At 39.9% G+C, this 24,035-nt stretch overlaps 1 protein-coding gene across 10 annotated transcripts in view; it reads right to left on the minus strand.

Annotated features, from left to right (window-relative positions):
- Window positions 1-24,035, minus strand: part of PHF20 (PHD finger protein 20) — a 71,950-nt gene that overhangs the window by 47,685 nt on the left and 230 nt on the right. For 6 of the 10 annotated variants that reach the window (XR_005829884.1, XM_040608312.1, XM_040608311.1 and 3 more), the window contains exons 2-10: window positions 21,724-21,772; window positions 20,239-20,287; window positions 17,262-17,316; window positions 15,476-15,604; window positions 10,726-10,840; window positions 4,316-4,487; window positions 4,022-4,106; window positions 3,169-3,248; window positions 323-710 (exon numbers count right to left, since the gene is read on the minus strand). Coding sequence is in view for 9 of the 10 variants with exons in the window: in XM_040608312.1 (XP_040464246.1) it covers window positions 323-710; window positions 3,169-3,248; window positions 4,022-4,106; window positions 4,316-4,487; window positions 10,726-10,808 (808 nt within the window). In the remaining variant the exon portion in view is untranslated. Of the gene's footprint in view, window positions 1-322; window positions 711-3,168; window positions 3,249-4,021; window positions 4,107-4,315; window positions 4,488-10,725; window positions 10,841-15,475; window positions 15,605-17,261; window positions 17,317-17,970; window positions 18,043-20,238; window positions 20,288-21,723; window positions 21,773-23,783; window positions 24,004-24,035 lie in introns of those variants that run through there. The other 4 variants (XM_040608305.1, XM_040608310.1, XM_040608308.1 and 1 more) reach the window with 3 other exon arrangements.

Here is a 24,035-nt window from a genome sequence, read left to right on the forward strand (position 1 = left end):
TCACAAATTGAAATACTGGACTTGCATAAACAGAGTTTCACCTGGCTTTCCAAGGTCTACATACTAGCATTTAATACTACTGCAAACATGTTTTATAATATATGAAGATTACCTGTCTAAATCTAACCCCTCACCAAACCACTGAAGCTCCAAACCCAGTAACTCTCAGCTGTCCTAACAGAGCCTGAACAAAGATGAGTTCAGAACATTTTCAAAGTTTCTACAGGCTTAGGCTGTGAAACAGCAAGATACTTTTAATTCCTTTAGGTAAGTTTAAATGGGTTCTGACATAGCACCTAACCATTTGAGTTTAGCTACATACCTGTTGGAGGTGTTATCGGTGGTCTTCCACGTTTTCGTTTAGTTTCTTTTGTGTTTTCCTGTGAACTCTTTACACTGTCATTCTCAGGCTTCTTCTCAATTTGTGTATCTACTGAATATTCCATATCATTCTCTGATATATTCTCTTTATCTTCTTTTCCATTCTTAGATATATTCTTTTCTGAGACCTTTCCTTTTTCAGAGATGACTATCAATTTTCCTTCTTTATCAGGTTGCTTCACTTTTTTCTCAGTCTTTAATGTCTTTTCATCCTTGTCTTTCTTTGCATTACCTGTTGCTTTCCTCTGTTCTTTAAATTTCTCCTGCTTTTCAGGAGATGACGGAATTTCATTACCTCTTTCCTTAGGCTTCGCATTACCCACAATATTCTAGAATAAAGAGAATGACATATAAAAATTAACTTACTGCAGTCTCAAAGTCCTCTCCCACCTTTGTATTTAGCAGACTTGCATCCCTGTCCAATTTTTCAAATAACAGTGTATACTCTATTGCAACTCATAGATCAAAACTTAAGAGACACTTAAACTGTTCAAGGATCCATGCAGCCTCAACAGGACAGTGCAACAGATTCACTCATTTCACAACTCAATGGCCTGAGTTTTGCTGTTTCTTTGTTCTCACGTGCAAATTAGGTCCGTACTAGCTTGTGCAGTACTACTTAAAGCCTACCTGGGACAGTCAAGAAGGAGTTGGAGTCATGAGCACAGAAAAGGGCAAACAGCTCAATCACTTGGATGCAGAAACCATTCTCCTTTCATAAAAGTGTCTCACTCAAAAAAACCCAAGTATTTAGCTTGTAATTAACACTGCCACTGAAATGTGACACTTCAGAACACTCCACGCTAAGTGAAGAATCACATAAAACAGCTGCAATCACCAGCTTCATCAGGAGCCACATGATGTTTAAATTTAAATGGTAGTGAACACATATGAACCATGTTAATCAAATTGTTCTCAAGAAACTGAACCATATAGTACATCTGAATTACCTCTTGATGTTACTGAACTCTTAGAAAACTCTGTGTCCTTGCATAAGCACATTCACACTGTGAATTAGCATTTTACCATCACTGTTCAGTAAAGCATGTTACACCCTCAAGATAGGGACAAAGTAATACTGTCATCAATGATGACCAGCACGTGGTTTTGTGGGTTGGGTTTTTTTTCTCTTTCTTTTTTTAAAGAACCCCTAAGTTACGAAAGACATGTGCCATGCACATCTTCATGGCTACGGTCTCTCCTACTGATGAACAGGAACACCACACTCTCCCTCCACCACCAGCATGCTGTGTCTGAATCTACACCTTAAGTAACTTACATTCACAAGTGAATCCTGAGCTCTCCAGTTGTCTATTTATTTAAAATTCACTTCCGATTGCGTAAACAGAGCTCATGAGGAAATATGCCCTTTATGCTTTTTTATGCAAAAGGACAAAACAAGATGTTCTAGCATAACTTCTCTTGGGTTAAGAGAAATCTTCCCAGCTAGTGGTTATAATGGAGAAGAAAACTTAAAACTCCTTTCAAAACCTACCCAAAGCTCTGCAGAAACATGAAAGTCCCTAAAGGAGAAGAAAATACTTTGCCTTTCTTAAGCAGAGTATTTTTAAAGATTGTTCAACTTCATGTATTTAAATATGGTAGAAATACTTCTCATGGCAATGAAGATTCTTCAGGTAGTTCCCTTGTGAGTATTAGTCAAATACTCAAATTAGTCAAATTAGTCAAACCCTCAAGCAGGGACAATTATTACCATTTGAAAGCTATTAAGAGTACTTTGTGGCAAATCTGAAATAGTTTTCCCTTCCAGACTGGCAGATACACAAATCTGGAGATCTCCAAGGAATGGCATGTCTCTTCACAACAGTAACAGATTTAAATTGTACCCATCAATAATACACATGCCAATAATGAATAAAGATGCATGTTGGGGGGAAGGAATTCTATTTCTTTACTGAAACTTAAAAGTTCCAGAAAACTAAAAGCAGAAGGCACAACTAAAAACACAGACTACAGCTGCCATACAGAAGAAATGTGTGGCAAGATCTCAAACTTAAAACCATTCCTGTAATGAAAATTACTCTGAAGCAGGTACTTCAGAAGTTTTAACCAAGTTACACAGGACTAGAACTTGTCAGCCTTTCCTACAAAACGCCCACACATGAAAACTGAAGTACAAAGCAATACTACTTCCTTCTCACCATGAGCAGGACAGTTTTTTTGTTTGGTTGGTTGGTTTTTTTTATAAATGGCTGAAGGTTGAAGCCACAGCACTGACCAGGTGAAGGGCTGGTAGAACAGCCAAACCATCGAAGCAGAACATTGATTAGTCAAAAAGCTTATCTTCTCAAAGTTGTGAGATAAAAGATTACTAGATAACTTCTTCAGGAGTCTCAAGACAATCAAGCTGTTACTTTGGGGAAGAAGAGTTTCTGTCCACTCCATAGTTCCCATCCCTTTATTTTTTAAGGTTCATGTATTTAAACTAATCTCAAACAGGTGAAATAACTAAAGTGTGTTTCAATAACTTACCACTAGCTTTAGTATGTACATTCTGAATCTTCCAGTGATTTTTACAATGTTTTATTTACATGCTTATGACTTCTTTAGCTCAACAGGTACATTCATAACAACATGAACCTGGGCACTTAGCTAATCATACCATGAAGATTTGTATAACCTTTTCTTTTTAACGGATTTTATTTCTTAGGTATTGTATGTTAGCAATAGCAATATTTCATTCATTTCCTATTTTATAATTAATCAAATCTAGCCATCTTAATTGTCAATTTTAGAATACACTAGTAGCATGAACACAATACTTACCTGATCTTTGGAAAAAGCTTTGACATGAATGTTTTTGACAGTCTGAACTACACCATCATAAAATTTCACAGTGTATGTACCTAAAATTTGAAAATAAAGCATAAGAGCTTAAAGATCTGATGTTACTTAACAGAGCATTTGCTAACAGCTCCAATACTCTAGCTGCATATTTAGCTCTAGATAAAAGCTGCCTTATTTGCATTGTCAAAAACTTCAACAGCAGAGGTCTTATCACAGGACAGGTAAGGGAGAAACAGTGAAGTTACCAAAAATAATTACGGTAAGCATAAAGGTGCATGTGTAAGCTTAGAACTGCTCCTTAGATATACTTTCCTCACAAGACCCCAAAATATTTTTAGTGGAGTACTCCAGCAGATAATTACGCAGACTTTTTCTCCTTGACCTTATAACATATAGTCAATACAAAGAAAGCACAGCACAAGAACAAGTCCTTCATAGTTCCTCACCGACGTTCAAAAAAAAGAAGCACTGCTGTGCCTTTTGTTTCTTTTTTCTTTCTCTCTCCTATTTGTCAAGGGTTTTTGCAGCTCTGACGCTAGTTCTACTGCTGTTACATGCACCCCTCAACAATAAACTTAAGAAGAAACAACTTTTTCCAAATATATTGTTAAAGCAATTACTGACTGGATATCCCAGCAGAAAGCTCTTCTATCTCATGAAAAGGATCAGAAGTTTGGTTAAAAAAGTTGATGGCAGATTAAAATATGTAATTGAAAATAAAAGTATTCACAGTTCTGTCTGCTGCACTCTCTCTCCAGCTAAACAAAAAAGTTAGAAAACAATATAGAAACGCATACTAACAAGAATGACAAAACCAGAAGTGACTCCTTACCATCTTTGTTAACAGAAGTAACTTTGGCTGGATAGAAGCGACAATCAGACCAGCATGCCAATACCTGATCATTTATATGAAATCCCTACAAGACAGTAGTTAAGTGTTTTCATCTGAGAATTACTGAAACATACAACTTCATTAAAACATCAAAATTATTAGTTTTCCCATTATTTAAAATCATAAAACTTGTACAGCAGGCAACACAGCAACAGTGAAGCCTTTTAATGGTCATAAATTCATACAACTGCACATTAAAACTTACACACTCAGATGTCCCCTAATTTTACTTACTGCACAACCTTCTTCTTCCTGTAATCCTTCTTTTCTTAACTGTATTTTCTCTAAGGGACGCAAATAAGGACTGTCCCAACAAAACCATTCATCATATCTATGGTTCCAGCGTTTGAAATGGATAAGTACTTTTCCTTCTTCATAATCAATTTCTTCAATGTGAGCTGGATACCTGGTCAAAAGGTAGATTAAAATACTTCATTTAAGAATAAGGTAAGCTGCCTCAGACACTTAACTACAATATAAAACATTATACAAATGGAGCCTCCTGCATGATCAAAAGCAAAACATCTGAAGACCTGCTTGATCAAGTGTGATGGGCAGCCGAGTAACTAAGTCTAACAACCTGTGGTTTCTACAATCTTAACATTTGATGTATCACTTGTATAAGCAATAAAGATACTACTGTAATGAATAAGCTCAGCACAGGATGAATCCCAAAACTGAACAGCAAAGGCAAACATTGGCTGTGGGAAGAAGAAACCACAAAGGAGTTGTTGTAGTCTGAGGTGGGAAAAAAAAGTAACTACAGATCAAGAAGTCAGAAAAGCCTTCCTTACACCTAGAAATTTTACACAGTAACAAAGCTGACCGCTTTAGCTCCCTCTTACCAGCAGTAGCTGGAGGTCAACACACTCATTTCTCTCAGATACCCATCAACATGCATCATGAATCATTTTCCCAGTGTAACTGCAGAAGTCTAGCACACACACTAAACCTAATTTAAGTTTTAGATTCTCAAAATTTAAATTTAATCTGCAAAGTCCCATAACTTTTAAATAAAAATCTCCCAGTATATTAGAAATAAAGAATTCTGACGAGTCTCAAATTCAGTTGTTTCTAATCACAAAGACCTTAAAAAACTATGTATTTCTTTAATTGCATTGGTAATTTGTAACTTCAGTAAATATTTCAGAAAAATAATATATTTCACTATCCCAACTGAAGATAACATTTCAAGCATTGACGTTTTGACGTTTTCCCCTCAGCAATAGTAGTGCCAAGAGAAAGATCTTCACTTCTCGGCGTTTTTGGTTATTTTTGAAAGAAAGGCAAGGCCCGACTGAATTCCTGAACAAAGGGCCAAAGAAAAAAAGCCCAAATCCACAAGTATGCTTTACCTGTTAAATCACACTTAAAAAGATAGAACAAGCGGTAAAAAAAAAAAAAAAAAAAAAAAAAAAGCATCTTGAAAGGATCAAGCCTGATGCTAAAAATAAAACCCAGACCTGTCAGAATTAAGACTTAAATGCAACACAGACTTCCATTCTACAATCCTATGTAGATGAAAAGCTACCTACAGCTGATACTATTCAGCAGATCTAAGACATGTCCAGTTATGACTTGTTCAAGAGCAGCTACACACAGGCCATACTATAGACTTACACTGCAACCACAGACCAAGGCCCTGTTTAACACAGTGCCACATGCCTCAAACTATGCCACCAGTTCGTCCCAATATATTATTGGCATACAGTAAAGGCTGTGGAGGAGAGGAAGACAAATGGGAGATACTTATGGCAGGGACACCTCTAACTGGTTACCAGCTTCCTAGGAAGGAAGTAACTGTGTGCCAGTCAATGTTATTTCATATTTATATAACTCCAAGCACTGCCCTACACAGGTTCATGAGAAGGTAATATTCATAGCCTTTCCACATATAACAACACAGTTCTACTACACATCGTTTATTCTTAGTGATAAGCTGTTGCTGAGATATCCAAGTACAGGTAATGACAAAAATCAGTATCCAGTTCCCTACAAAGTGCAACAAAAACAGGAGCACGGATTCCCAGGTCCTCCCAACAAGAGACTAGACAAAAGGACACTTTTGCCATCAGGGTTGCAATGGGCCTAGGGCTTGTTCAGATTCTCAAAGATCAAGAGGGAAGCACATAAAAATGACAGAGTACTGACTCAACATTTAGCTAAAAATCCAGTCCATGCAGATAACCACCTCTGGAAAACAAACTCAATCCACTAACTTTCTGCCACTGGGGAAAGACAAGCCTAAGTGACAACAGCCAGCTAACTCCATGATGCAAGACTGTTCCCTGCTTCATATCCAGTAAAACAAGAACCTCCTCCACCAAAACCATCATCCCAGAACCATGCACCAGTGTCATCTGCACCTATCTCACCTCACCTTCTAAAGACTCCCTGATGGGGAAAAGATGTTGATTTATCAAGAAAAACATAACTGACAAGATCAAATTTTAGTCTGATTGAGAACCAGTGTGGGTGAAATGGAGCTCCCAGCCAGCTCCAGGATAAAATGTCTGAACAAATCATCTCTTTCCAAAGCAACCAACAAGTAAACATATGTTCAGCGCTCGACTGGAACAGTAAACCTATTTGAAGCTGAACTAGATCTATACACAAACTTTTGACAGCCCCCTCCCTGACAGCCCCTACCCTTCCTTACAGATGCAAAACAGCTCTAGCAACTTCAAAACAAAAAATAAAGGTTCATAGGTTCTCAACAGCTCTGAGCAACACACATCAACAGTGCAAGCTTCCTTCCTTCAACATTTGTACCCTAGCCTTCAAAGCATTGAGCAAGAAGCATGCCACATCAGGAGACACAAGTCCTCACAGATCAATACAGAAGACAAGTAATACAGCATATTCACACACATGCACCAAAAGGCCTGTGAATATGCCAAGGGATAGAGGTAACAAGAGAAATTCAGACTTGTTTATCAAGAAAACATACTACAGAAGTATACATAAAGTGAAAGGCCAATAGCTAAAGCCTGACTAAGGCCTGAAAAAGAGTACAACTACCATGTGTCCAGGGATGGTCAAACACATCCTCCCCCAAATCACAAAGGCAGCATTTAGCTGACTCCATGGGTTTTCAAAACAGTTAAGTGATGCTGTATAAGAAATCCTCACATGGTACTGATATCTAACACACTGTGAAAAAACTGAAATCACACTGGAACACACTGAAATCAGACACAACTTCTTGCAATACACTGGGAAAGTTTTCCAGCTCAATTCAAAAGGAATTAAGAGCCTGTACCTTTCAAGGCTTTTTGCACTGGCTAAACAGTAAGGGAACACCTTCCTAATGCCCAAAACTCCTGGCATTAGTTTTGCTAAGAACCCAAGCAACAATCAAAAGCTCAAACAGCATAACTCTCCACAGATGGGTTAGCAATGACTTGCAACTTTAGACTACTGCTGTCAGACCAAATACAGCAAATATGAAAATGGGTTTGTTGTAGACACAAGTGTAAAACCATCCTCTTCTGGGAAGAGGTAAATATCTGAAAATTCAGAATCAGAGTGCTGACTGAAGGAATTCCTATCTCAGTCTTGGACTACTTTGTTTCCCTTCTCCTTTCCTATAAACCACCACAGTGTAAACCCCCTCTCTTGGAGCTAGGCAGGGACAAGCTTAATTCAGTCAGAGCAATGCTGAGAAGAAAGGAAGCATCTAGGAGAATCAGCACTATGAAGAACAGCTATGGAGTTTCATCTTTTCCAGTACTGAGACAAATTTTTGACAGTATGTGCAATTAAGCTCATGGGACCGACAACCTAAACCTTAACAGAGTAGCACAATAACAATACCAATGTTGTTTTCAATACTTAGGAGCCTCAGCCAGAATAAAAAAAATATCTTAAAATCTATTTTACTCACACAACAAATAGGGGAACTTGAAGAGGTGTCATTACAGTAAGGTAACACAAGAGGTGTCATCATTTGCCTACTGCAAGCATCCAGTGCAGTCATCCTTTCTTGAAAAGGGCTAGGCAGCACTGAAAAGTTTAAATGATTCAATGTAAAAAGCTTTAAGAATGCAATTCAGCTGGGATGGTGTGTGCGCGTACACTGTCACAGCTAGCCTCTCTGGGATCTCTCCATTTAGGACTGCGCTACTGGAGCAGTCTCACTACTCCATCCTCTGAACTCTGTGTACCACGAAACCTTTCAGCATGCATGGAGGAACTGCCTGATGGCCAGAGCTCTCCCCGTTTAGTGCCCTCAGGTCAGACACTGTCACAAATCTTTCATGACAGCTTTGATGCATCAACCAAGCCCTAAAAACTAAGCCAAGCACCAAAAGCACTCACTGTACTCCCCAGAGTTTGAGTCTATGAGGTAACACACAACTGCACCAGGAATTGAATTGCACTTCCAATTACCATTCCAGATTCAACAAAGTAATCTTTGATAAGAACTCTGAAGATGCAAAATGCACTTTGGCAAGGAGCGGACTCTGTGTTGGCAACTCTGCTGGCTTACACAAGCCATCTTCCTCTTCAATAGGGTTGACATCACATCCACACACCCTGAAAGCCCCGAACTAGCATTTCAGGGCACAAGCCACTGCCATGAAAGGCAGGTAAATGGGGCTCTGAGATGAAATACATTCCCAAGCACTACTGTCATTTGAGAAGCAATACTGGCCCATGAATTGACTGGTATGTTTGGTAGTGAGTACAGAAGAACTCACTGCCAGCCCTCTGATCAAACAAGAGACTTCTGCTTATGTTTAAGCGCCAGCATCACAACAAAAGCAACAAAAAGGCCTCTGCAGGTCCAATACTGGGAAAACCAAGTATCAGCAAATGGGAAGTTTTGTATCCACACAAAAAGACTGCATCATAACCACACCAGAGTGGTCCTGTTCACAGTGGCAGGCAAAAGTAGCAGAGGAAAAAAGCCTGCTGTCCTCTACAAATTCACACCTGGGGAGGTGTGTCAGCCTGTCACTACTGATATTGCGAAGAGAAAATATGCCTCTAGAGCTATTAAAAGTTTTGGTTCACAAACCCTGAAAACAAAAACACACACATCACCAGTCAAGGAGACATGGACTTTCTGACCCTGGTTTCAAAAGCTTAGCAAGCAAAAGAAAACTTTTCAGAATTGGAGAGCTGGTTACTAAGTTGCAAGACCAAAGAGTCACCGAAACACTGTGCATAAGAGAGGTCATTTAAGATCAAGTGTATTTAGAAAACAAACAGCATGGCTTGAGTTTGGACATGCAGCATATTCAAAATTTAAATTTAAGCCAAGGGGTGTGTGAAAGTACAGCAGGTGTCAAATTACACACACACACAAGTTTTCCCATGTAAGAGCTGTACGCATACTTCAAGACACTGTTGACCAAGCATGTCAGAATGGTAACAGTCACAGATGTCAGTTATTAGCCTTACTCTGACACAGTCTGTAATAAACTGCATCTTTAATAACCCTACATTACAGGCAGGCTAAGAAGTCTCATTTTTGTAGATGTGGCTTTTTTCACTGCATGAACAAAGCTCAAGAATACAAAAGATGCATGCAGATTCAGATCAAAGCCCTACCTACACAACTCTCGATTACACACGAAAGCCAACATTACAACAAAGTATGATTTAATATTGATACTTCATGTTCTTTCCACAAAGAGCTATGTTTCACTCATTTTCATAGTTCTAATCCCCTGGTACCTGGAAATTAGAGAAATATTCTGCATGCAACCAAGATGCTTTAGAACAAGTCTGCTGAATCTAAGGCAGCGCTCCATCCTTCTGGGATGTCCAGATGGTTTTCAACACTGACTTCTGCACACTTAAGGCGCTGGCAGGTTTCAGATCCTAACGTACAATGTCTAACCCACATATATTCTAAAACAAAAATCAACTGTAGCTGATTTCAGGAGAGAAGGTATCTTCAGAAGCTAACAAAAACATATTAACTCCTGTATTTAAGAAGTCTTTGCCTCTAACAATCTTCACTGTATGCCTCATTCACTGAGCACTGTTAAATGCTAATTTTTGAGCTAACTTCCTAAAATGAACTCTCAGAAGTCTCAAAGCTAGCCCAAGTAACTTTTAGGCCCTTTTCCCCCTTCCTACTGCAGTGGTTAATTAAGAAAAGCGTTCTTCCTCACAACTGAAGTCTGCAAGACTTCTCTGCGCCAGAGCAGACTTCTCGGTGCGGAATGTGTTTCCTCACCCAGTTAAAGCTGACCTCTGGCAAATGAGCACAGGCCATAACAATTTCAGTCTGACTTTAAAACCTATGGATTCACAACAGCAATGCAAAAGGAAGCAGTGAGGAACTACCCTGGGTATTCGGTACTGCAAAGGATTTCTCTCTTCATGATGTCTGTTCTGCAATCTGTATATAGCACAGAACATGGTGTGAATTCAGAGCCTGAAGTCCCGCTAGATTTATGAGTAGCCCTATTTCCCAGGCACAGATAGCACCAGTACACTTCTTTTTAAGGACCAGCACAACATATCAGCATCTATTGCCCATTTCAACCACTGGTCTATAAACTCTTATAAATTAACTACTTTCCTACAAACCAATGACCAGGACTCTAAATACTGTACCAATACAAAATGTTTAAGATATTAAAGACTTAAGAGTTAATACAATATGAATGGTTTTAAAAAAATACCAGTTTTTTAATCTGTCACGGGCTTCCAACTGGGCTCCCACCTCAAAGTTGATCCCTCTTCTATTCGGAGGATGTTTTGTCATTTTGTAATATCAACACTGCTGATTTTATTCCCCTGAAAAATGCAATTAAATATCAATCACTAATCAAGACATACACAAAATAAGCTTATGCACCATAATCCCCAAAAGCTAGATGTTGGACCTCTGTATTTTTGGTTTGCAGAAAGTAATGTGGGCAATTATCTCTTAAACAAGGGTTCCCAAGTGACAGTATGCAGAATCATTCAAAAAATGTGTTCGAAATTGTAGCTACTGGACCACAAAACACTGAAGCTCAACCTTTGTCCATTGGTCCAAGTTCCAGGACAATTAACAACTCTGCAACCCAATGTTTATTAACAACTGAGAAGTTTCATAATATTCTCTCCCTCCCTCCCGCTTTAAATGGAAACAAGGAATCCAGTAGAAATGAAGTGGGCAAACCCAAACACAGTAACAAATCTTTCAACAGCTACCATGTTAGTGAAACACTCAAGAATACTACATCACCTCATCACTACAAATGCAACAGAGTTCAAAAATGTTAGATATATGTAGATTTTTTAATCAATTGGAGAAGACTGTATATACCGCTTGCATATTTGCATTGCTTTCCTCCCATGTCTCCACCATTTTAAGCAGAAAATAAGAATACTCTTCATTAAGATATGTTTTTAACATATAATATAAAGGTTTAAGAAATTTTTTCGAAGTAGTAGTTTCCCTCGAGGTACATTTAGCAGAAAGCCTGATCAGGAGCCATTTTCCCCAAATTTTTGTCAGCTGTTCTGCAAAATTTTAAGACACTAATTATAACCCATTCCTGCAGTCTTCAAGCTCACAAAATCCAAAAATACAAGTACGTTTTATTCAATACTGTCCTCCTTACAGTAAGGCTATATCTTGAAGATTCAATTAAAGACGTATAAAATGGATGCAAGATAAATTAAAAAACCTTCTCATCATACACTACAATAAGGAGACATGAAAAGGCAACAGAAATAAGCAACAGCATTTTGGTTCACACAATGCATAACCAACAGTGATATCAACCGAGCTACATATAAAAGGATTATCATTATTTTATGAAGAACTACTCTAAGTTCAAGTGTGGTTCAGAAATCAAAGATCTTTAGGAAAGTCATAAAGTTTTCATCGCAAGGAAAAGCTACTCCATTGACACACTTTTTAAACCAGACCATCTGTCAAGGGCTGGCCACGGAGGCTCCCTCACCACCTCTACTATCGTAACCACCTTGCAAAGAAACTTCTCTACCAGATGATCTGCTGTCTTCCTCTAAAGCACTGCTTTTGGACTTATCTTCACTACTATTAAAGCAGCCTCCAACAGTATGGGGAAAAAAACCCAAATGCTATTGCCTGTAAGTTCAATTCACAACACAGTGATTCACACCAAAAGAAAAAAAATATTTTAGCCACCTAGGAACTGAGAAACATCACAAGTTACTTTTCTAGAGTATCTGGTAGCAAACCATGAATGTACCCAGCATGGATCTGGATCAGTCCAGGAATTACTGCCTTCTAATATGGCTAGAGGTTGGAGCAGGAGGAATTTACCTACCACATCCTTAACTTTTAATTGGGAAAGAAGAAGGGGAAGGAAATTAAGGAAGAGTAAGGATGGTTGGCGTTTTACATTCTGATAGATAAGAATAAAAAAACGAAAACCTGGAAATCCAAGCATCAAGTGCAAACTACATTTTCTTTTTTAAATATTTATCCACCCACACCTCAAACATCTACTGCTGCCTCTGCAGATTTACATCATTAACACATCACTTTCTCACACTAGCAATAGAATTTCATGCCTCCAAATATAGAGCAGACACACATTCTGCTAAACACTTGCAGGATATATTACAGCTGCAAGATGACACTTGTCCTAGTAAACTTATTTTTCCTTTTTGCTAACTAGGGACACACAAAGACAATGTACTCCTAGAGGTACTGGAAGTGCATTACTGAAGCTCTCTGCAGTGGTCCCCTTTGGTAACAGCTGCAATCTTGAAGAACAGGAATCATTCCAGCTAACCTACATGAGGCTGAAGAGGAACATACACACCTCCCGACTTCAGTAACAGGATCTCATGCAATACAGTTTCTATAAACAAACACCAATTTTGGTGAGGAAGGCCTTCACAACTAAAGGGAAATGTGAAAAAACGGCAAAAGCCATTTAGCCGTATTTACAGAGGCTGCAAATTCTGTGAAAAAAACCCTGAACTCTGTCTACTTTACAGCTAGTCAGCTGAAAACCAGCATTTGTCAGAGCACACACATACTGCACTTCACTAACTTGGCCAAGCTTGTTACAAAGCAGCTGATTAGAAAGTTGGAAGAAAGAAGAAATTGTATGGGCAAAAATCTTGTATCACTGCCCCCTCCTGCGAAGTCCTCCTTCCTCTCCCCTCCCAAGTTATGAAACTTGAGCTGCTTTGGGTTCTCCCTCACATTCTGCAACTGGATTTAACTTGATCCAGCAGTCCCTACACTCAGCATGCCCCCTCGCAAAGCATGCTGTCTTCATTTGCAGCTAGTTTCAGGAACAACTTCCTCAGGCAGATACATACCTGGTAGAGTATTACACAAGGTAAGTTACAGAAAGAAAGAGGATCTCAACAATTCTACCCTGAAATACACAGCCTTTGAGCAAGTCTGAAACCATATGATACAGTCTTCACCGGGAGCCATCACATAGCTGTCCACAAACAAGGCCAACAGGCAACACGAAAGTCCATCACATTTCACCAGCATGACCTTGACCACACGGAGAACTTGGTTTCTCAGAAAGAAAGCACCCACCACAGGGGGACTGCCTCTGCTTTGATATTTTATGTTTCAGCTCCGTGTTCTCCTGCAAGGACTATTTAAAAACCTTGAACTACATCAAAACAATGTTTAACAAACAACCCCAGACTAATCAGACACAGTCATAGCTACAACTTGGAAATAAGAACACTTCACTTTAACATCTCTTCTAAAGTTTTCCTCAGTAGAAAACTAATTTACAGTAACTTGGTAACTAAACCAACACACTAGCAGGCTATTCGCTTCAGTAACTGTGGGAATCCATTTTTCTCAAGTGCCTAAGACCACGATTAAAACAAGGGGTAGTTACTACGCTTACCCCCAAAGCTATACAGCTTTTCTCCAAAACTTCTTATTCCACTATGAGAATTAACTTGTTTCAGGAACAAATAATCCAGGATTTAGACAAGTCACTACTTCCAACAGAAAATATTTCTAAATCTACATCACTGGAAGTACACATCTGTTGTTTAAAAGGGAGAGCCTTCTCTTCCCCATAGAAGTCACCATGAAGTAATCTAGCTTTTAAAGACTATTCAAGCTATTCAGACACTCACCAGTCATGCACCAATCAGGAAGACGCATTTATATTAGGGCAATGCAGAGGAGAACATGCTTACATTAAAACTGATTCCTTCAGTGCTCGTGATTTTTGTATTTTAAAACAACCTTTCTACACTGCTAACAGTGTGGGTCCTGTATACCAACAACTGTAACCATTCTTACTCTTCAGTTTTCGGCTCTGTCAGTGCTAAGCCCCAAACCTGGCACATCACTAAGTTCCAACAGAAAAGGGTTCCTCTGGAAACTGGAGAAATCTTTCACATTGTCATATAGAGCAAAACCAAGCAGTTAATGGCAAACTTTCTCTTTCACTAATAAATAACAGCCTCTATTGTTTTCTCTCTGGAAACTGTAGAATTACTGCAGCCTTTTTTAAAGCCTTACTTACCTTTGCAAACACTATTTTCAAAATCACTGGTAAGTATAATTAAAGTTTCCTACATACTAGCACGCCAAAGCCCCTGCGTTTACATCAGTCCCACTTCCGAACTTTGTACTGTCTCAATTCAGTACTTCATGAGCAGCTCAGAAGAAAGGCAACTAACTTTCACAATTCAGACTCTTACCTCCTTCATTCTTTAGTTTATCTGTGCCAAACCCAGGGATTCCCCTCCCTTCCACCCCGCCAGCAGAGCACAATAGAGGGGAAAAAAGGAAAAAAGAGGCACCCCATGAAAAACCATAGATCCCTGACTTGATAAAGAAACATGGTAAAATTTAACCATTTGCATAAATATAAGTTTTCAATGCAAAATAGTATTAAGTTTTATTCTGGACGGTAAGCTTTCTGTTCAATTCCTATGAGGCATTCTATAACACTGGTGATTCTGCAGGACGACATGGTAGGACAGTTAGTGGGTTAATAAAAAGTACTGGCAAAACCAGGGAGTAAAAGCAACTAGCAAGAGGTTGTCCTGTGTTCACCAGAGATGCAGCACAGGTATAATCAAACTGGTATATTGAAGGCAGCTCCAAGATTTGAACTGCAGTTCCTATTCAAGCAACAAGACAGAAGTTTGATTTGTTCCCTTCACATATAGCAATATAAGCAGTTTCTCTATGCCAAAACAGGTTTACAGTCAATTCCAGAAAGGCTAAGCTGATTCTGCCATTCACTCCAGCACCAGACAGTGTTCCAAAACTGCTAGCAAATCTGTGTACCCATTTTGAAAATGTCACGAACTAAGTTCAATCACATTTTGCACGTAAGGTTTTCATGGCTCTGCAATATTTAGGTTTGACCTTTTACTTATACCATCTGCACACATGATACCAAGCCTTGTGTCTTCATCATGGTAAAACGATGAAAGCCTCACCCAGTTCACCCCCTACAATATGCACGCCCCCATCGGGAATGGTCAATCCAGAGAAGTCCATGGTCCCCACCACAATCGGAAGACCTTGCAAGTGGATGACCACAGCCATGCTGTGCTGAAAACACACACCTGCAGATAAGAAAAGGTAATGGCTGTATCAGACTGCAAAACAGTATTTACAGACACCATTTATATTATACAATCTTAATGGCATCTTGAAGACTAAGTACAAGTCTCACAAACATATAAACACCACTTAGAAAAACTGTTTGGGCCCTGACTTAGGAAGCTGATTACAAGAGACTTTAATTGCCTGCAGATAAAAAAACAACTGCCTACCAGGTTTTGCCTACAGCAGCGTTGCTAACATGAAGCATGCCTTACCGTATTCTACCCTACATATAAAAACAGAAATAGAATTCCACACAGGTTAAAAGTATTAACCCAGAAACAGCTTTTGTAGTAGCTATTCATCTAATGAATTCTATGCTCCTGTCTCATGTTTTGTTTATGCATACCACTTCAGAGCAAGAGGAGTATGTTTTAGGACACAACCTTAAGTTCCAGAATATGTCCTTGGCACTGGTATTTCAAAACACAATGCCTCAGATCTTCAGTCAAGTTGTGGGGTTTTTTTAATGTAACAGGAGCAGAAACAGGAAAAATTTGAACTGGATGTGAAGACCATCAGACAATGCAAAAAATTCCAAGAAATACTGCATCACCTCCCTTTTTCTATCTGAAAGACACATTCCAAACAAGACACTGGACTACACACAGTACTTACTTCCACCACGTAGGATCCTCAACTAGATCCTAACCAGCACTCACTTCTTGCTTTAAAAGTTTCAAAAGTTTCCAGATTCAATCAACAACTACACAGGCAAACTCTTTGTCTGAGCAAGACAACACAAATTGGATCCTGAACCAGTATTTACAATTTCCATAACAGTAATACTGTACAGCTAATTCCTCAACATTGAAACATTCCCCTCAACACATAAGACTTAGTATTTAACTTCAGACTCCTATTTTTCCTCTAGTTTATATAAGTAGACGAAGAAAACTGACACCAGCAGAAGTCTACATTTGCTCTCCTCTTAGAGCAGAAATCAAGATCTGTGACAAAAATAAAAACATGTCAGCAAACATTTACCCGCCCTAGATCAAGATCCTCACACTCTCCCTAAGGTTACAGGACATTGAGAATGTAATTTTCATCCTCTTACCAACATCCCATGTATTTGTGCTGTTAATTCAAATTGACGGTGAGACTGGGACAAGCCAACATGGAAGCATAAATTATGATACGGGCAATTCAACAGAACTGAAAAAAAAATTTTGCTATAATAAAACCTATTACCAAGTGCAATTAAAGAAATAAATGCTCATTACTGAAAGGAATTTTTTTCAATCATTTGATCATCTCTTATTTAGCTGTTCTGGTTTCCCCTCTTTTCCTGTAACACACTAAAGGTAAAGGACAAACACTCTTAAACACTGGACAAGCAAGAAGATTTCAGAAAAGGATTTAAGTCACATGAAATAAAGAAGGTTTTTCCTAAATAAAATAACATTCATTAAAGTAGATTTTCTTGAAACTGCTATTTTTTTTTCCAACTGAAAATGTGCAGCCTTTGTATTAAGAATGTAAAGATTTAATTTAGACAAATATTAGCCACAGTGCCTCTGCAAGAATTAAGAAAACTTGAATTTTAAAGCAAAACTTCAAAAGCTTGAAGAAAAGCTACAATTAACAAAACCAAGTGTCCATGCTTATACTCACCAAGAAGAAACTCGTTGCTTATACGGCTGCAAACATTCCAAACACTGTTGTACAACTATAGGGAAGGAAAAACATACATCACATGAATTCTGAAACTAGAAGTAGTTTAGAGTTCAAAAAAATATTTTCTCTACAACCAACGATATCCCAATCATACAGTAACACCTCTAGAACATTCATTTAATCTGAAATTATTTCAACACATAGTCAGCAGGCTGCTGCAAGCCAAATTAGAGAAACTTCAAGATCCTTAGATACACACAGACACACACCCCTCTGCATATCTACAAATTTGTCCATCATTTATTTACCCTTTGCCAAACAGAAGCCACCAGTTTTTAAATTTTTTATTACTCCTACTTTGGCACACCAGGCATTTCAGAATAAATCCATTAACTAAGTAAGCAGACAGCATAACTACCAAGCCTTGTATATTCAAGTGACTCAAAATTCAAGGTACTGTCCGCAGGCATTTGAAGAATAGATCACCGGCACGTTAAATCAATCTTATGGGCCAAGCTGCTTGAAGGAAATTACAGCCTACAGTCAGTTATCTTGTACATGGAGAATATATGATTCTAGGTGAAAACAACAGGCTAAAGGTACAGCACAGATGATCATGAGTTCACCGTATCTTCCAATGGACTGCTACATATGAAAACAAGAGTTCCTACTGTTGTGTGTCCCCACCCCCCTTCATCTTATTATCCTCATTCTTGTCTTCCCTTTCTCTGTTACTCCAAGTTGCAGAAATTCTTAACTGTTCTCCCAGCAAATGTACCTGAAACATTCAAAAATACTTAAATGCACCCAATCTGCCCCAAATCTAAACCCCTCTCTTCCTCCCAGGATTTTGACAAGAACTACTGCTGAGAAATGTACACAAGTATCATTGCATCAATTATACTACAATTGCCCAAACAGTCTTTAACTGTTAGGATATACCTAAAATAATAAAAAGTTTAAATTCTGAAATACCGAGCACAAGCAGCCACCCATAAACAAAACCAGAACTGCCAGATCTGGGTCATAGGGTCAAAATGCCTGAGTGTTCTAGATTTGGAAGTACATCAAAATTCTTTTGCAAAACAATTACAGCAGACTGGGATTTGCACAACTGAAGTCATCACTTCTGATGTAACATACAATTTCTACTCCTACTGGTGGATTTCTGCTGCAGTACCATGGTGGCTAAAAGCTTTAAGAAGTCATCTTGCAGTACAGGTTATTTTAAAAAACCAATCAAAACTCCAGGTCAGATATAAGCTTTCAAGAAGCTCAAGTTACAGACACACTCTTGGTTAACAAGCGTGTCTTTTCAAGATATATAATGGTAAGACTGATGCTTTCTGAATATTTAAAAACATCTTTTAAACTATTCAGAGAGACTGGGGAAAAAAACCCTTCTTGCACACAAAAATAATTCCAACTGCCACAAAAAAGGCAGCTTAACAAAACAGGGGAAAAAAAAATACATGAAACACTTCTTTCATTGAAAAAGCTTCTAGCAACCTAAGACTCTAAACATCTCTATGGTTTTAGATGTTCTTAGTGTGCAGGATATTTTAAGTTGCAAATTAATACATCAGGCATCAAGAATTCTCTTAAGGAAATTACGAGTTAAAATGTTTCACTACTAAAAGACTGCAGATGGCTTAAGCAAGCTGTGTTTTTTCTTATGGAAGCACAATCTCCAAATTGAGTTTTGAACTCTTCTCATGACAGTTTACCATGTCAATCCATGCATGTCTGCCCATGTGAACAAACACAAGAGAAGGTAACCAAACACAGTCCTTCCCGTCAACCAAGACATCCTCAGCTGGATAAACTGCATTTATCACATGGCAGAAGGATATGCATTTTAGTCACACAAGAAATCAACGAACAGTTTCTCAAAACACCTTCATCCACAAATCCAATTCATGTCAATACATGTAAGGCTTCTCCAGACTGCAGGAGCGGCAGACACAAGCTACAGCCATTTGAATTGTCCTGAGAAGCCAAATTTAGCCTGCAGACTGGGCACCCCAACGCACTTTCTCCTGATTTTCTATCTGAACTGAACCTGTATAAAACCACTTCATGATACTGAATGCACCTAGTGCAACTGTCCTCAAAAAGACATTTCTGCCCTGTATAATGGGTACCTATGGGCTTACAGCTCCTTTGTCAAATAAAAATGAAATCAAGAAAAGGTAAAAAGTGGCCTGATTCTCATTGCCATTCTATACTCCCTCAGAAGCAAGGACAACAAAACCCCACAGGACTCTTTGGATAAACTTATTTACAGTAGGACTGTATCTAAGTATTTGGTTTAGAGTGGTGTGGCAGCAGCCTAAGGTTGAACCTATTGGACGGCCCTGGATAAGGTGCTGTCAGAGTGTCTTTGCTCAACATACGAGGAAAGGAACCACACATGGGCTCACAAACTTGTATGACAATTTCATACTTTTGCAATGACAACAGGTTTCTTCTTAAAAGAGTGTACCTTTAAGAAATGGGCGGGATCCAACAACAAGACTCCTATTTGCCTACACTACTTTCCACTAGGCTACAACACTTACATTATTGAGTTAATACCATTTTGCACTCAATGCCAAGGTTTCAAAGTCAGTACAAACATTTGGATACAAAGTGGCTTTAAAGTATTACCGCCTACATCCTCTCTGAAAGCAACACCTTGGTATTCTAGGTGAATAGAAGTCTAGATCTGAGACAGAAATTAATACTTAAGGCTATGTGTCGGTCAGTAAACTGGCCAATTAATTCCTCCTTTTTGACCAGATGTGCTTCCCCTGGCTTTGAGGTTGCTCCAAGTGTGTTCCAGTAGCACACTATACACTCACCTTAGATTCAGCAATCTGCTGTATTTCTTAGCAATGAGCACCAACATGTACTTTACTTATTGGGGGAAAAGATTATGACCAAAAATGGAAGGAGCCAAGAGGAAATCACAAAAATTATTTGTTAACAGTACCTGCAGCAGTAACTGGACTTGGACTTCTGACTCTTTTTAAGAGGTCTACCTGTAAAAACAATCATTCAAAAAAATTTTTAGAAACATTTTCCACAGATAATTTATAGAACCTGCAATATTGGCCACTGAAAGTCCTACTGTTTCCAGTCAGCCAGCCTATAGTGTTTTGACACTTGCACGTGGCATTCTCAGTTTCATTATTCAATTGTTTTCTGACTCAACAGGACCAAATCTACCCTACTTGCTGATAAAGAAGAGGGTATTTTCATGGCAGCCAAATAAAGGGAAATCTTGCAAGTTACGCTGCCATGTGCTTTGATGAAAAAATTATGTCTTCATTTAAAATAATGCATTAAGCAGATGTTTCATCTGTGTATGTGCCACGTGGTAAGAATAATGCGACTATGCCATTTTATTTCAAAAAGGAAAGAAAGGGGGGCACTTCATGGCTGCTTGTAGACTTGTTGCCCAGCTCAGAGATTTTCATCAGGACAGCAGGAAAAACAGACAGATGGAAAAAAAAAAAATTAAAAAAAAAAATATCAATGCATCTTTTCCCAAGACTGGTAACAGCAACACCGAGAAAACAGACCTGCAATCTACGCAAAGAACTGACACAAATACAGGGGATCGCATAACAAAAAAAGCCACTGGGAACCTTCATTATATTGAAAAAGCCATTAAAGTCTGCTATGCTAACAGAAGCCTTTAAGCCCTTGGCTTTAAGACTAACCAAAAACTCTTAACTCAGACCCTATCAATGCCACTGTCTTTGTGCCACTGATGCACAGATCTAGACTAAGGATGCTCAGTTCTACATCTGGAGCACTAGAGGTGTTTAAGTTTCCTGACTCAAGCACTATGTGAAACAAGAGTATATTCTCCATTTCCTTGGGAAAGAAGTGCTGAGTACAAGTAGCAGAAAAAAAGTCCCTTGTGAAAGTAGTATGTTAACATCAACTGCAAGAAAAAAGCTCTTCAGTGCTAACTTCATACTGAAAAAAAAAACCCACCCCACACAAAGCAGTAGTGCTTCCCTTCTTTCTTTTAATAGAGGCTACCTAGCTAAAGATACAGATGGAGACAGTTATACCTCTTTTTAACCAACTTCATAAACCTACCTAAAATGGAGTTCTTAAAAAAAGGCAAACTGCAGCTGGCTATATTGAAATAAGGCTGGCTGAAAGTTCTCAAGCCCAGTAAAACCACACAAAGACGTGTCACACAAAGGCCTGTCAACAAACATGCCTCAAAAAGAAATAATTATATTCCAACATGCATTATTCTCTGCCACACAGATCTGCAGTTGGTCAACATGAACATACACACCCACATGTGCACTATCACTTAAGCCTGGTGCTTGCATCCACAAGAAAAACCTGAAAAGCCACCAGTTCCAAAAGGTTTTTTGGAATCTATAGGCCATGTAGCTATTGGTATTTTGACACAAGAATAAACCAAGAGTTCCAAGTTGCTATTTCTTACCTGAAAAAAATAAGTCTTCCTACAGGGAGCACAAGAAGTCAAAATAAACCTGTAGGGAAGCAAGGAACTTAAGTATGAAAATGATAAGGAACAAACTGAATTAAAAAAAGAAAGAAGCAGACTTGTTCAACTGTTGACTGAACTATTACAAGCACTTCACAAGACTTCTCAATATGCTGCACCAGTAAGTCCAAAGTATATGCAGGTTTTATTTTTTCGTCAATTTAAAAAACCCACTGCATCCACACAATTAGGCAACCATCAAGAATGGAGTTTAAATACTGATGACAACAACTTGCAGGGCTGAACAGTAAATCCTCCCCCCTGCCTCACGTACATTCTTTAGCTTGGCTCACAACACTGTTGCACAAATGCTCACATCTGCGCAGGATGGTGCCATATGGGCAGAAACTACGAGACAAGTGGCAGGACAGCTTTCCTACAGCAACAGTGTCAGCTCCTGTCAAGGTCTAACAAATTACAGGTACAGACAATACGGAGCTTCTGGAGGCACAGTTACAAATAAAATATGCAGTTACAGAGTATTTCTCATCCCCTACAATTACACTGGGGATTGCACCCATCTTTCCTGACCAAGGGGGAGAATTTAGGTCAATATCATTGCCTAAGTTATGCAGGAACTACAGGAACAAAAGAAAGCACTTCTGAGAATTTATCCAATTAAAGGTAAGAATTAATTACATGCTTCTTACATTTCAGTCAAGGCAGCACTGTTACGAGCAATTACTATTCTAGCCTCATTCCCAATCTGACCTTAATTAATTACTCTCGATTACAGGCAAACAGATTTTACTCTCAGACTGTTCAAGCAAAATTGTATTTCCATTCAGGAGAGATCAACAATGTTATCAGCAAGAATGTAAACTAAACTCTTCCACGGGCTGACTTAGGTCAAACAATTGAGCATTCATCTAAGCCACCTTCAATTCCAGAACCATTTAAAAAGTCACACAAAAATTAAACAGAACTATACTATGAGCGATCTTCACTGCAAGTCTCCTCACTTGGTTTTTTTTTGGAAACTGGCCCTATGAAAGGATCTCTGCTCATTATACAGAAAATTAAACGAACCCAGGTCAAAAGCATTTCTGTTACAGAGCTGCTCAGTTACAAGTTTCTGTACAGATACATACAAAAGGTTACTTCAAGTCATTAGCATTGTTTTTAACATTTGGTTTTATCCTCCTGCTGCGTACAATACCAAGTTCTGTACAAAGAAAGACAACATTTATTTTTATTCAGGTTAAGATTCATCGACATTCAGCTATCCCTCCTACTTTCAAGCATTTTGGCTAGAAACAATAACCCGAGATCACAGGTACACCTCTGGTACTAGGAAAGTTTTTAGTAAGAAGATATAACTGTTTCCCAAAACTGTACTGACACCCTGCTTCAGTTAACCAAGCCCTACTAACAGCCACAGCCTGCATGCCCATGCCAAACCGCCTGGTACAACAATCCATTCCAGGGCCAATGAGCCCTGTCTGAACCTAGGCCTGTCAGGAAAAAGAATATGGTGCCTCCCCATCCTATGCATTAAAGCAGGTATGACACGAAGCAGCTTTCGGGTTAGCGCAACGATATACCGTTATTTCTGTTCCCTGAAGACATGCTGAAGGGACAAAATGCAACGGGATGAGTCTGTGCTCCAGACTCTGTGGGACGCAGAAAGGCCTGAAGCCTCCAGCGGGCGGAACAGCCCACGGAAACCGCCCCGGGCCTCGGTGAACGCCCGCCCCAGGCGAGGCTTCTGCCTGCTTCGCCCCCCGGGACCGGCCCCGCACCGCTTCCTCCCGGCCGAAGGGCGAGGCGCCGACAACGGGACCGCGCCGCCGCCCCGCCGCTCGGGGCCCGCCAGGTGCCGCTCCCGGCCTGCGCCACCCCCACACCGCCGTCGCGCCCGCCCAACACCGGCCGCCGCCAGCAGAGCCTCCGCGCTGAGGCCCGGGCTCCGGCCCCGGCGCCGCCGCCGCAAGGTCACTCGGCCGCCCCCCGCCGGCCGGGCCCTCGGCGCCTGCGCCCGGCCCGCACATACTCACCTGCCCGCGCCGGCCGCGCAGCTCCGCGGGCCGCCGGGCGCGGGCGGAGGCGCGGCGAGAGGGAGGGAAGGAGCGGGCGGCCGGCCGACGGCGCGGACCGGCGCACGGCCGCAGCTCCCCGGCCTCGGCGCGCCAGGCCGCGGCGAGGCGGGTGCGGCCCCCGCTCGGTGCCCCGGGCCGGCAGCGCGGGAGGCGCCGCCCTGCCCGGCCCTTTGTGCGCGGGGACGCGTGCCAGTCGCGCCGCGCCCGCCC

The sequence above is a fragment of the Falco naumanni genome, chromosome 10 (genome assembly GCF_017639655.2).
Source record: "Falco naumanni isolate bFalNau1 chromosome 10, bFalNau1.pat, whole genome shotgun sequence".
Taxonomy (NCBI): domain Eukaryota; kingdom Metazoa; phylum Chordata; class Aves; order Falconiformes; family Falconidae; genus Falco; species Falco naumanni.